Source organism: Bufo bufo, chromosome 1, assembly GCF_905171765.1.
Source record: "Bufo bufo chromosome 1, aBufBuf1.1, whole genome shotgun sequence".
In the NCBI taxonomy this organism is placed as follows: Eukaryota; Metazoa; Chordata; class Amphibia; order Anura; family Bufonidae; genus Bufo; species Bufo bufo.
Window position 1 is genome coordinate 201,245,005 of NC_053389.1, and position 15,281 is coordinate 201,260,285.

A 15,281-nucleotide genomic window follows, 5' to 3' on the forward strand; every position below is an offset into this window, starting at 1 on the left:
CCTATGCCTGACCTTGATATTGACCCTCCACTGCCTGCCCTGACCTCTGACTGTTTATCGGATTGCTTACACTCTGTCTGGCCTTACCTCATCCTGTATCTGACTACAGTTAGCCTGATCTCTAGGTGTTCTACACTAATGTCTCTTGACTTCCGTCGGTCAGCTGTCAATCACACAGAGAATAACTGCATGGTGATTTTTCTGCAGCAAAGTCCAGATCCCTGTACAGGGGTTAAAAGAGAAAAACCAGAGAACTGCCAGGATAACGACCTTAGAAAAAGCCCAAAGCCAATTGAGTTGGTTGAAACAGTGGTTTTGCATCCACTGCAGTAACATGCAAGTTATTAAAAAAAAAAATAGCCCAGACACAGTGAAAATGTATTTACTATACCAGTGTAAAATTATTTATGTAAAAAACATACAAAAACATAATTTTGAGTTTTCTCAGTCACTTAAACTATGGCATATTGCTATGATATTCCAGGTAGTCCTGGCCTGTCTCTGCAAGTCCTACAACATATTGGCTGGAGCAAACAGAGGTCTGTGTGTTCTGCCAATGGATCTGCAGAGTAGTAGCTGCTGGTTGGCATTAAAGCTGGGATTACATAATGATTCTGGCAGCGACTAGCATTGTGAGCAATCAAAAATCTCAGTGCAAAACTGCAGTGATCTTTGGTCAAACAACCTTAAGGCTCATGCACATGAACATGCAAACAGCGGGTCCGCAATATGTGTGGCTGTTGTTTGCAGATGCGGACCCATTCACTTGATAAGGTCCACAATCCGCAAGAAAAAAAAAAATCATGTCGCGGTGCGGTCTAAATCTTGCAGATCGCAGACCCATTCAAGTGAATGTGTCCGCATCTGCAAACGGTGGCCACACGGCCGGCGCCCTTGCATTGCGGAACACTATTTGTGGTCCACAGCACAGGCCCAGGGAGATGACCAGACAGAAGAGTGAATGGACTGCATTTTTTTGGAGTTGCAGTCATTTGTGCAATTCATTGTATGTCCCTTCTGAACTGGATTGAAGACACTGTAAGAAAAAAAAAGTATTTTTTACTTGTCAATGCACTTACAGGGAAAATGTATGGCTAGAGCTTCCGCAGGCAATATCAGTTGAATATCAGGGGTTTATGAAGCCAGGCCAATGGAGACCAGTAGTGATGAGCGAAGTTGACAAAAATTTGATAAGAATTACTTTGTCACAAAGCGCATTTATTTGTAAGTTGCGGGCGCAATGATGGGGAACGGCGATTGCGCCGTCCATGTCATTGAATCCCTCAGAAGCCATGTTCATCACTCATTGCGGCATCTAATAATAATAGTGAGGGCTTTCAGGGGTTAAACCGTTGGGGAAAAAAATAACACTCACCTTATCCGTTTGAATGCGGAGGCCGCCACTGCCATCTTTATTGAAGATCCAACGAGAAATCTTGCGCGTTGCGTGATGACGTCATCATGCTGGCCGGCATGGTGATGTCATACGTCACTGCGTACGAGATTTTACATGAGATCTTCAATCAAGATGGCCGCAGCGGCCTCTTTGTGCGCAAATAGATGAGGTGAGTATGAATTTTTTTTATTTTACTGCCATTTCGAGGAAAATCAACTTTGCAGTGAATCGAATTTTCCCACAAATTCGGATCGAAGTCTACTTCGGATATTTCGAATCGCTCAACCCTAGAGACCAGTATGGGCCTGCTCACCTGGTGGGCTTCAATATACATAGTAGTTGTCATGTTGAGACAACCCTTTTAATTCCTTTATAGGAATTGCAAGGGTACATTCACATATGCGGCATGTCTGATCTGGCAGACTGATTCGGCACAAATGCCGGCTGTCAGCCGGACAAAACAATTGCATGTATTGCCCGATATTTATGCTGGAAAGTGGCCGGTATAGGGGAAGCAGCTGCTTTAGGGACCGAACTCAGAAGGGGCCCACCCAGGAGCAGGACTAAAAGATTTTATTGTCAGTATTCAAAAATTACATTATATACAGTGACAACGTAGGAAACAGATGGAGTTACTGGCGGGCCTCGTCTGAGAGAGTGATCTTGACTAGCCACAAGAGTGTTGCTTGCACGGGAGACGTGGGCTTGCGAAGAAGTCGCTGAAGGGTGGGGGCCCATTCCAAAATTTGCTATGGGACCCAATCAGTTCTAGCTACTCCATTGTGATAACCTATAGAATCCAGCAATGCCAGACACAGCAAAATCTGGAAGGCTGTTCTCTGTCTGAATAGCCTGCGAGATACGCTGCCACATATGAGAACGTACACTAATTAACTCCTAGTTGTCTAATGTAAAAACACATAGTAAAGTTTTTACCATATATAATGGTTCATCGTTTGGCTCCGGACCCTGCAAATGAAAGAGAATTTAAAAAAAATTAATGTGCACATCATGATTTCCAGTATGTGTTTTTTCATTAAAGGGAACATGTCACCTTTAATTTTTTTTTTTTGCTAGTTAGGATCAGATATTGAAACACGTCAGTTTTCTAATCTGTTTTTATTTTATAATTGTACACTTATTTTGTTTCCTGAACATTTGGTAGATAAGGAAGCTCTTTCCTGAACATTTGGTAGATAAGGAAGATCTTACCATGTACAAGGGTTCATCTTTTGTCTCCAGACCCTGCAAAATGAAAGACAATTACAAGAAGGTTCAGAAAAGCATGTGCACATCATGATATCCAGTTTGTGTTTTTTCATTAAAGGGAACCTGTCACCTTTCATTTTGTTAAAGCCAGATAGTGACACACATCATTTTTTCTAATCTGCCATCTTGCCTGAACTGTTGTTAACAGCATTTAGAAATAAGCTTTACAAAACCTACCATGGGCCATAGGCACAATAAAGTGAAGGAGACTCATTGGGCCAGATTTATCATTAGCTCAAGTCAGAATAATGGAGTGAAAAAGTCGCAAAAAAATGCGCAAACGCTAAAACTGCGCACAAATTTGCGACTTTTTTCTGCTCTGCACTATGCTCGCCAGTTTTCTGAAAGTGGGCGTGTTTTCTTATGTAAATGAATCTCTAGACAGATTTACTATTGGGACTATTTAAAAAGTCGCAAAAAAGTCGCAAAAAAATTCGCAATTTCACTCCAGTGAGGACCATGCTTATCTTATGAGACTTTTTAATAGAACATGCGACTTTTTCGTAAAGATGTGCGACTTTTGTAAAGCTGCTTACTGACGGATAAACTGCTACCGTCAAACCACATTTATTACAGTCTTAAAGGGCCGATCATAAATCTGACTTGGCTAAAACTGACTTTAGCCATATGTGAAAGTGGAGTGAGCTGTCAGAGTAATGATAAATCTGGCCCATTGACTTTAATGGGAGAGTTTTCTAGACATGCATTGTGACTGTACTGGACTTTGCGAGTTCGGGTACCCGTACCCGAACTTTGCCGGAAAAGTTAGGGTTCGAGTTCGGGCATTTAATAAAGCTTTTGAAAGATAACTGCTGAAAAGTTATCTGTACAAAGTAGTGGCCAGTGTGAAATCTACAGGATTTTAGGATTTCTTAAAATATAGATAGTGTCATGGAAATGTAAAAATTCTCTAAAAATCTTATTTAAACAATAGGTCATTTTCTGATGACACATTCTCTTTGATTAAAGGGGTTATGCAAAAGAGTATATGACAAGGGCAACATATATCTGGTAACACAACTCCACCTAGTGGTGGAGTCCTGGACAATCTTTTCATCAGTCTATTAATCTAGAATATTTCTTGAAGTAGCAACTGCCAAAAAAAGCAAAAAAGATTATACAGTAGTTTTAGATGTTAAACCATGTAAACTTAGTTTCAATAAAGAATGCTACAAGTGTAGACAACAATTGATTGGAATTATTTTTATGTATTACAAGTGAATATTTTCGAAGCCACATGACACAGTTCTTCATGTATTACTCACTGTTGGTGGTTCCAGTATATTGTTGTATATGGCATATGGGTCTAGTAGTCCATCTATTGGTGGTTCTAAAATAAATATATAAATAAATAAATGTAATAGATTTCACCTTGGACATTTCACTGATCTGATGAGGTGGTCATTTTTGGGTCAATACCGGTGTTTGTGAAAAAAACCTAATGTTTCCTAATGGATAGCCATATGACCTTCACTCAAAAATCAAAAGAGCAATATCCGTCAGTAGCCCCCTTCGCTAGCTATCCTCCTCCACTTAACTCTGTTGAGGCATGATATACTAAAATGTATTTATGTTATTAATTGAATTATAATCCTTATTCCTTACCCATCATCTGTTTTCTACCATGAAGGCCATATCTCTTGTAGAGAAGAAATCCAACAGTAATAATTAGTATAAGTCCTAGGATTGAACCAGATATAATGCCTGCTGTAAATCCTGCACTTTTGTAAGGTGCTGGTTCATTAAAATCTAAAAAACAAAAAAACAACAAAAAGAATATAAATGCTATATAAATAAATATGTATACACACACAATACACATATATACAGTAACTATCAATGAATACATACAGTATATATATATATATATATATATATTTATTATATATCATATTATTATAACCACTTCCAACTTTTAAAGTGGGCAGAGCATACTGCAGCTCAGGGATCAGCAACCTCCGACACTCCAGCCGTTCAGAAACTACAACTACCAAAATGCTTCATTCACTTCAATGGGAGTAAGAAGAACAGTTAAGCATGGTTGCATGCTGGGAGTTGTAGTTTTATAGCAGCTGGAGTGCCGAAGGTTGTTGATCCCTACTGTAGCTCATGAGGAAAAGAACATGTTGTCAGATGGCTTAGTGGGGATGATTATTGGGTTCCAGGCAGGGGCGTAACTACCATAGCGGCAGACCATGCAAGCGCTATGGGGCCCAGGGCAGGAGGCAGCCCAGTTTTAGTTGGGATTATCGCCTCTTCTACTGGAGGTGAAAACTTGGTCAGGGGTCAGGACTCTACCCTCTGAAGGAACAACTTTTAGAAAATAAGGCAGTGGACAAAATGGCCCAAGGGTCACTAAGAAAGGGTTTAGACAGAAACCCTTCTGTCCTGTGTGGGGGGCCTGGTTTGATCATTGCTATGGGGCCCTTACTTCTCTATGTACACCACTGGTTCCAGGCCAAAGGTGGTAGTGTTTCTGAAACTGGGCAGGTTGTTCACGTGCTGCTGTGGTGAAATTGTGAGTGGACAAATGGCACCATTGTGAATAAAGGTCTTGTAAACTGTAGAACACCACCTGCCATTGATGTGAGGAGTAAACATCCGCTACGAAGATACGCGAGGGTGGGCCAAAGCGCTACAGTGGAGCATTTCACCACCAAAATGAACCAGGGGGCTAAAACAAGAGTTTAGCGAACTCTACTGACCATGGGGCTCCGAAGCAGACAGATGGTCACTGCACCTCTGCTAATGAAGTTGCATCAGTAGAAAAGGCTTCAATATTTGCAGCTGCACACAGTGATCACTCTGGATATGAGCTGGTGCTTGTATAATGTGACTCAACTGGAAATAGATAGACCTTAAGTTATCAGTATTCATACAATAAAACGGGCAAAGAATATAAAGAAAAAACTAATGGGAACCGGATTGTGGCTTTAATCTGCTCATATTTGACCAGTAGAGAAAAATGAAGAATGCAATGACATTGATGTCCACCCCATTATTGAGCAGCAACTTTTGCACCATTTTCCTGGATGAGCTAAAACTGTACAAAGCACACCCTATATCCATTCTGTCTTCCTAAATTTATCATTGGGGTTACAGGAGACACATTCTGAAGGAAATTCTTTTATCTACAGAAGCATTAGAAATTGTACTTGTCTGGTCACTTCTTATAGAAAACTGTTTTATGAAAGTACCGAACCCCTTATAGGCTTTTTTTTTTTAGACTGCAGGGTTTACTGTGGTATCACTGTGTATAGTCCCTATATTATCTTACATACTGAAAAATACAGATTTATTTTGAGTGCTTGGGGACATATCCAAATACCAGATAAAAGATGTAAAAGGTCCCATCCTGTTTCTAAAAGGAAAATTCAAACACACAGATGTGATGTTCTCTATAAAACTTATCACAGGGGTCATCCTGAACATGTTGCATGCACTATTAGGGCAGGATAATCTACAAAAAACTGTAGTATAATTGGGATAGTGAAAAAAATTGAAGTGCAACACAAAATTACACGGTTGAAACCAATGTTAAAGTGTAACAATGAATCAATATCACAAGCAGTGACAGCAAACTTAACAATATACTGTATCTGTAATGCAGAAAAATATCCCTCTTTCTCCACTTATTAGATTCTTTTCCCACACTAAATTCACTGCTAAAATCTAAAGAGCAAGAAACGGAAAGAAAGATGCCCTGTGTAATGCCTTTCATGTTGCTGTGCTGCTTTCAGGGAACATTGATACTTAGATATGCTCATATACTCCTAAGTAAATAGATTGTTTTGACTCATATACAGTACTTGCATGTTTGGAGACTGCAGTAATATACGGTGATGCAGAGGTGAATCCATATTGTTGCCAAATGACTGGTTCATCTTCTTTACCTGAAATGAGATGAGAGACTTCTAAAAGTAGCCCATCATCCATAGACAAGAGTGTAAGTGGGTAACCCTCATATTCCTCATCTTGAGGTGCTTGTGTGTGTTCCCCTTTCAGTTTTATGTTGCCCCAATGCTGACCCTATGTGATGGCCACATTGTACTATATGCTGTGTTACTATTGGCCAGTCAGTCACTGTATTGGGCAGCACTACCAGGACCTGTCAGTCACCATCCTATGGGAAGAGATGCTGAGCATCAGCACTGGTCCACACAGAGCCCGACGCTAAAGTGATGACAAGAATTGTGGTGCTCAATGTTGCTTTGCCATGATGGGAGGAGGAGAGGTAAAAAAACGAGTTTTGTACCAAAGTACAAAAAGAGAGTGAGAAAGTCCAGCAAGCAGGACTGAGTATGATGGCCTTGAGGCAAACTGTGAGCTGGTGGCTTAGGGAGCCTTGAGAGAGTCGTTTTTGGTTGTGGGTCCCCAGAATTGGAGGATCCAGTGAACTAATGAGGATCCTATCCATCCAAGTCTAGCAAAGTGACTAGACTGATGGGGCTTAACGGGACAGTAAGGTATGGAAGGTATGTTCAATATATGTGAGTTATCTCTACTTTGTTTCAATAGTCAGTTGAGCCACAGTGGTCTGCAAGTAAAAGACAACCAGTGTAAAGTTACAGTTGTACTGTTGTTACACGTCACACCGAGCCATCCTCCAAAGAGAAAGCAGTCCTTCTAATAAGAACTTGGACTCCTAATATCCATAGAGCTGAGTAGCACAGAGTATTAAGTGATGGGCACGCTGCATGCTTGCAGATAAAGATAGTCGCATATGTGCATGAGGTAGTGGCATAGTGACAATGAGGACATGCAGAGGTACAGTGCAGTTCCCATACTAAAGTTAAAAATAACAAGACACAGCACAGTGCACCCAATGCTAGGCAAAGATACAAGCAGGGGTGTAGCTATTGGTGCAATAGGTAAGCTTGGGCCCCCCTCCTCTCAGTGCTTTCTGGCCAGGGGTAGGGGAGCACATAGCCTTCCTGCTGCCTGAGGCAAAAATTGAAACGGAACCTCCAATGCCGAATTCTTGACCTAACCCCTTCCCTCCAGCCAGAGGTGTAACTTGACCAGCATACACTTTCTATAATACTAGTGTCTTCTTATGTGGCACAAGGGTCTTTGGGCCCCCTCAGGCTCCTGGGTCCAGTAGCGACTGCTACCTTTGCACCCCCTATAGCTATGCCCCTTGGTACAAGCATGCAATAAGTATAGAGCTCACCTTTCTAAGTTTTGCAAATACAGGCACAACTCTGAGAACAACATGTATAAGCAATACAATCAGCAACTGCTCCTACTGTATTTCCAGGCAAAAAAAAAATTTCCACATCGAAAAGCGCCCTTGTTTATAATGGTAGCGGTAGTTATAGGGAAAACTATGGACACACAACAGCAAGCGATTTTAAAACAGGTTGTACATTTGGATTTTTATTATGTATTAATCTTTTTATATTGTTTTATTACAAATCTGTGTTCATGCCATTTTTTCGTTTTCTATTTAAAATCTTACCCAGTACTCAGATGTGACCATTGTTATACAAAATGTATTTATTATGGATTTTTTTTTTTTTTACCGCAGATAATCCATGTTAACAAAACTAATCCTAGACAAGTCAGATACAGGAGTAAAAAAAAAAATCTGTCCCATTGAGTGATAGAAAACCTACAAACTTCTATTTATTATGTTACAGGTGTTGTCTGGTTTCCTGTATTGATAACCTTTCCTCAAGATCAATATCAGATCGGCAGGGGTCCGGCTCCTGGCACCCCCTTTGATCAGCTGTCTGCAGCTGTTTGATGAGAACGCAGTGCTCCTGTGAGCTCCTTTGCCAGCTCGCCGTCACCATTCCAGTGGTCAGCAGTGTAATTATAGCTCCTCCATTCCATTCTCTTCAGTGGGATGGAGTAACTACAAGAGAAAAGGACGGAGGAGCTGTAATTACACTGCTCATCATTGCAATGTTGACAGTGAGCAGGTAAACAGTGAAGAGGACACAGCACTTGCAGGAGCACTGCCTTCTCTTCAAACAGCTGATCGGTGGGGGTGCAGGGAGTCGTATCCCCGCCAATCTGATATTGATATCTTTCATGAGGATTGATTATTGAAGATGATGGGTCGGCACTGCGGTTTGCATGTGGTGCACGTGTCCAGGGAAGGCGTCCCACTAGTATATAGTGAAGAAAGACTGGCACTCACTTTCTTGACGATTTGAAGAGACGTTTAATCAAGGCATAATAGCATCATCAGTGACTAATTTCATCTCAAGCCTGAGCCTTTATAATAGCTTACATCTATGCTGTGATATGATCCCTTGAACTTGTAGGCCCAAAGTCTTGGGCTGCACTATTGAGAGATTCTGGTGACAACATACATATCACTAATAAATACATAAACTGGAACTCTTCAAGGAACATCGGAAGTAGATACTGTTCGTGTGATCCACACAAGGTTTCAATGTCAGTGCACCCGAGAGAAATCAGAAGGAGGCATGTGGCCTTCAGAGTCCATGGAACCATAAGGGTGGGTTGACATGACATACTGTAAGTTTGTGTGTGGATTTATTCACAGTGAATCTGCTGCAAAAGCTGCATGTTACAAGTACAGTAGATACACTTTGGATCAATCTGTGACAAAATTATGCCATGTGACAATCCAGCCAAATTTTAATGGCTGTGGGCTGGGCATCAATAGTGCACATAAAATGCTGAATATAGCATTGTAATTGTATACTGTGCCATTGCCATCTATGGGCTAAACATATTGTAGGTGCCTTCATATACTACTAATTGTATATCTTTATGTATGACGTTACTTACGTGATATGGTCAGAGTAAAGACTTCACTGGAGCTTCTGCTGACTAGATTGTCCGCCCAGCATGTATATTTTCCCTCGTCGGTGTGTTTAATTTCAGAGAATATGATCGTCCCATTATCATGATTTACAGTGATTGCGTTTTCTTCACTTATTGTTTCTGAGCTTGATTTTATCCAAGTGATCCCGTCAGCATTGGCTGAGGCACATGTAAGGGAAACCAAATCATTTTCTTTGATTTCAGAATGAGATGCTGTGATCACCGGCTTGCTGACAGTATCTGTGGACAACATTAAATGATGCATTACAGAAGGCAGCCATTGACTGCCACTGCTTACAGAAGTACTTCCAGTTCTGATGTCTGCACACGTTGACGGCTCAGGCTGACAGCTGTCAACTTTTGACTGAAGCAATGCCTCTAATAATCAAGCAAATTTTTGGTGGAAACCATTAAGTATCTTTCTTTATAACTGCCTTCTAAGACAAGACACAAGGTTCACAACATCATGTGTACTTCAAGAACCTAGACTCAAGATAACTGATGGAAGTTAGGAATGAGTGACAGGCCCTATTAACTATTTCCCAAATAGGGTATTGAAATTAGTTCTCCAAATCAAACAAGCAACTTTAACATTATGTAGGCTACATTTACATTTGTGTCATGGTTTCTGTTCACAATGGAAGCCCTGATGTTGTGCAAGATCTGTCTTACCACGTATCCAAGTGGTGCCCAACAAGCCCCTCTGACTTATAGTAGGGTATATTGAGATGCCAATGTTTCAGTTATTTTGTTGCCAAAAAAAGTGCGGCATGCTGTGCTACTCTTGCCGTTAAAAATGATGGAACTGTCAACAGATTTCTTGACAGAAGTACCGGACAGAAACAGGTACCCACCATATATTTGTAAGAATATCTCTGCATCTTCTTGCATCGCTGTCTGTACCTTCACTCTGTAATCACCTTTATCCTCAACGTGAAGATTTGTAATCATTAATGATCCATTAGAAAAAGCACTGATACGTGGGAAGTACTGTGCCCCGCGTATTGATGAACCATCCACATATGAAAGGATTTGATACTGAGAGGTTGCTTCTGGTCCTTTAAACCAGGTGAAAAACCAGATGTTTCCAGTAATCCCAGTAACACTCAACATGACAGATTGTTTGGCTATTGGATACTCAGGATTTAGCTGAATATTTATTTTTGCACTGATCAGGTCCATGTGTATAAGAAGAACTAAAAAGGGAAAACACAGACATGAAAATGTATTAATGCTTCTAGAGTACCAACAAGTATCTATCTATCTATCTATCTAATCTCATAGTCAAGATGTCACTGTTATAAGACTATTGCTGCCAAAGATGTTGTGGCCCGCAGCAAGTTGCTTGAAGCGGGCTGTGGGAATGGGATGAAGAAGACAAGGAACATTTCATGATTAATACCATGAAAAAGTTAGATTGCTGCCTGTTCTTCAGGCCTATGTTGCTTGCAAGTAATCATCATCACTTTGCATATATATATATATATATATATATATATATATATATAAATATACACTGCGTGCAGAATTATTAGGCAAATGAGTATTTTGACCACATCATCCTCTTTATGCATGTTGTCTTACTCCAAGCTGTATAGGCTCGAAAGCCTACTACCAATTAAGCATATTAGGTGATGTGCATCTCTGTAATGAGAAGGGGTGTGGTCTAATGATATCAACACCCTATATTAGGTGTGCATAATTAGGCAGCTTCCTTTCCTTTGGCAAAATGGGTCAAAAGAAGGACTTGACAGGCTCAGAAAAGTCAAAAATAGTGAGATATCTTGCAGAGGGATGCAGCACTCTTAAAATTGCAAAGCTTCTGAAGTGTGATCATCGAACAATCAAGCGTTTCATTCAAAATAGTCAACAGGGTCGCAAGAAGCGTGTGGAAAAACCAAGGCGCAAAATAACTGCCCATGAACTGAGAAAAGTCAAGCGTGCAGCTGCCAAGATGCCACTTGCCACCAGTTTGGCCATATTTCAGAGCTGCAACATCACTGGAGTGCCCAAAAGCACAAGGTGTGCAATACTCAGAGACATGGCCAAGGTAAGAAAGGCTGAAAGACGACCACCACTGAACAAGACACACAAGCTGAAACGTTAAGACTGGGCCAAGAAATATCTCAAGACTGATTTTTCTAAGGTTTTATGGACTGATGAAATGAGAGTGAGTCTTGATGGGCCAGATGGATGGGCCCGTGGCTGGATTGGTAAAGGGCAGAGAGCTCCAGTCCGACTCAGACGCCAGCAAGGTGGAGGTGGAGTACTGGTTTGGGCTGGTATCATCAAAGATGAGCTTGTGGGGCCTTTTCGGGTTGAGGATGGAGTCAAGCTCAACTCCCAGTCCTACTGCCAGTTTCTGGAAGACACCTTCTTCAAGCAGTGGTACAGGAAGAAGTCTGCATCCTTCAAGAAAAACATGATTTTCATGCAGGACAATGCTCCATCACACGCGTCCAAGTACTCCACAGCGTGGCTGGCAAGAAAGGGTATAAAAGAAGAAAATCTAATGACATGGCCTCCTTGTTCACCTGATCTGAACCCCATTGAGAACCTGTGGTCCATCATCAAATGTGAGATTTACAAGGAGGGAAAACAGTACACCTCTCTGAACAGCGTCTGTGAGGCTGTGGTTGCTGCTGCACGCAATGTTGATGGTGAACAGATCAAAACACTGACAGAATCCATGGATGGCAGGCTTTTGAGTGTCCTTGCAAAGAAAGGTGGCTATATTGGGCACTGATTTGTTTTTGTTTTATTTTTGAATGTCAGAAATGTATATTTGTGAATGTTGAGATGTTATATTGGTTTCACTGGTAAAAATAAATAATTGAAATGGGTATATATTTGTTTTTTGTTAAGTTGCCTAATAATTATGCACAGTAATAGTCACCTGCACACACAGATATCCCCCTAAAATAGCTAAAACTAAAAACAAACTAAAAACTACTTCCAAAAATATTCAGCTTTGATATTAATGAGTTTTTTGGGTTCATTGAGAACATGGTTGTTCAATAATAAAATTAATCCTCAAAAATACAACTTGCCTAATAATTCTGCACTCCCTGTATATAAAATTATATATATATATATATATATATATATAATCTGTTGAAGTTTACAGTCTACCAAGTTTGTAGCACCTTCTACATTACTTTGCAGAAATCTATAATAGAAATGTTAGTCTGGAAGAGTCCTTCACAGCAAAAAAATGGAAGTGGCCTTTATGAGGAGCATAGCTTAGAGAAAAAGACATGGCTAAAGCCTCATGCAGACGTCTGTGGAACACGGTCCATGAGATACCGGACTGGCATTGCAGGAGCGCACAGCGTCATTGGTTGTTATGAACTTGAGCTCATTCTCCGTGGCTAAGAGCGGGGCGCTCTGATTGGATGCGTTCACAGCCAGGGAGACGATAACCACTCCCAGGGAAAATTACAAGTCTCCTCCTAGTATAACCGAGAATACAAGTCTCCGCCTAGTATAACCGAGTCGCCTCATTATAATATAAGGCGCCAAAATATACGGGGCCAACAGCGGACAAACAGGGGGTTTTGTAGAAAAAAATAAAAGTGCCATGGCATCAGTGGGGGCCGCCCTATAAGGTAGGATAATAATTAGACTAGAGCTAGCCTGATTAAAAGGTCCTCTTTAAGTATATTTGGAACCCAACTATGTTACTATAAGTACCCAAACCAGACACCTTATATTATCACACACAACAAGACTCTCTAAATATATTCAGACCTCTACATTAATATCAGACCCCAGATTAGACCCCAATATCAATATTAGACCCTAGACCAGACCCCCAAATTAATTTAAGACACCAAATTAGACGCCCAAAATATTTTACACCACATATGTTATCAAAATCCAGACCAGATCCCTATAGGAATATCAGATCCTAGACCAATAAATTAAGTTAGGACACTAAATCAGACCCCAGAAATATAAAACACCACATATATCATCAAAATCCAGACCAGACCCCTATATTAATATCAGACCACAGACCATGCTAAACCCCTGCCTGGGGCAATAAGAGAAAACTACCCTGTACAAGACCAAGAAATCCATGGAATAGGAGACAGTTTTATCTACAGTATATACATACCTATACCTGTGCATGTAAAGCATTACCTGCTATCATGTCTGCTCTCATGGCTGATTTCTCGGCTGTAGGATTCCCTAAAGTACACACAGGCTCTGCTAGAAATTATTCTATTCCTCTCTCTGCAGAACATGCCGATTGTGTGGAATGTCTGGGGATTCTGTGTTATCCTGTAAGACATGTTGTATTGTGGCGCTATCAGAAGTTAGAGCATGTTTCCTTAGATAGAGAGTTTCCTTTCAACTTCCTTTAACTTATGACAGCCGGGGCTAGCTATGGAACATGGTGCTATTACTGTACTCAGCAGTATTCCTAATTATATTATGTTGCCAATGTAAAAAGTGAACTGTAAAGTAATACTCTGGCCCCAGTTTATACAGTGAATTCTGCCTAGTGCAAGGACTGATGGTGCAGAGTAGTGTTGAGCAAAGTGAAGCATTCAAAGTGGAATTCGGTCCGAAGTTTAGGAAAATGAATCTGAGTTTTCGAAGATTCACAACGAATCTAAATGTCCTCGTGGTTCGTGGTAACACTAAAATAGCGGCTGCACGTATTACTAAGTGAAAGTAAGAACCCCAGTAACGCGATATGACCCATAAGGCCGTACAGCCAGGGAGACTGCAGGGGGAGAGTATATCTGTGTGCATTGACTGCACCGACATTCAGAGTCTGTTATTTTAGTGATACAGTTAGTTTTAAAGGCAGGTGGGATCAGGAGCGTACATAGAAGTCACTGGGCCCTATAACAAGAATCTGAATTGGGCTGCCATGCCCCATTCATAGCCCCTCCCACTACCCATTCCTGGCCAGTATATACAACAATATACTGATATGTGAGGCATGATATATAAATTACAGCTAGTACCTCACATCAGTACACTGCTGTATATACTATGTATATAACTGCATCTATTGTATCTTGTACCTTATTGTCACGGATGGTGTACAGGAAACAAGACAATGCAAAATAATCTATAACTCACTGGATCCACAACTAGGGAACAAAAGGGAGACCCCTGCATGAGACCTGGCACACTCTCCCTGACTGCTCAGCCTATGCGAACACCCCAAAGGTGGATGGTCGCATATCCACGTACCTCGACTATCTAACACCTGAAGACCCTACAATAGTGAGGGGACACGACCACCGGCTCCCTACACTAGACACGGAGGGAGTCAGGGTCCTCTGAGATCCAGCAAACAGAAAATCATAAATAAATGAACAGCACTTCTCTTGCAGAAGACTGGGAAATAGGAACAGCATGCACACACACTCCAGGAAGTTGTATAAGCCGCACACTAATGCATCATGGGGAGGAATTTAAAGGGATGCAATCAGTCCAACTGCATGACAGCTGAGAGAGGCTAACGAGATGAGGAACTGAAAACCAAAACAAAGAAAACTCAAGGAGGAGGTTCTGAAAGGCTTCTGTCAGAGCTTCTCAGCTGTCTGGTTGTGACACTTATATATTATATGCAGTAGTGTACTAATCTATATCTGTACACACTGCATCTGTTATACCTCGCATCTCACATATCAGTACACTGCTGTGTCCACTGCATCCATTATACTGTATAATAAATGCAGTGTGTTGGTGTTATATATATATATATACAGGGTGGGCCATTTATATGGATACACCTTAATAAAATGGGAATGGTTGGTGATATTAACTTCCTGTTTGTGGCACATTA

General features: G+C 40.9%; 1 protein-coding gene across 1 annotated transcript; it reads right to left on the minus strand.

Moving 5' to 3' along the window:
* Positions 1–930: 930 nt before the first annotated feature.
* Positions 931–13,766, minus strand: LOC121002779. The gene is made up of 9 exons (XM_040434322.1): positions 13,616–13,766; positions 10,324–10,665; positions 9,434–9,709; positions 6,475–6,558; positions 4,271–4,414; positions 3,931–3,995; positions 2,609–2,641; positions 2,333–2,365; positions 931–1,036 (listed from the first exon to the last, which is right to left on the minus strand). The coding sequence occupies exons 1-9, from the start codon at positions 13,635–13,637 to the stop codon at positions 989–991; spliced, it is 1,047 nt and encodes a 348-aa protein (XP_040290256.1). The 5' UTR covers positions 13,638–13,766; the 3' UTR covers positions 931–988.
* Positions 13,767–15,281: the final 1,515 nt, after the last annotated feature.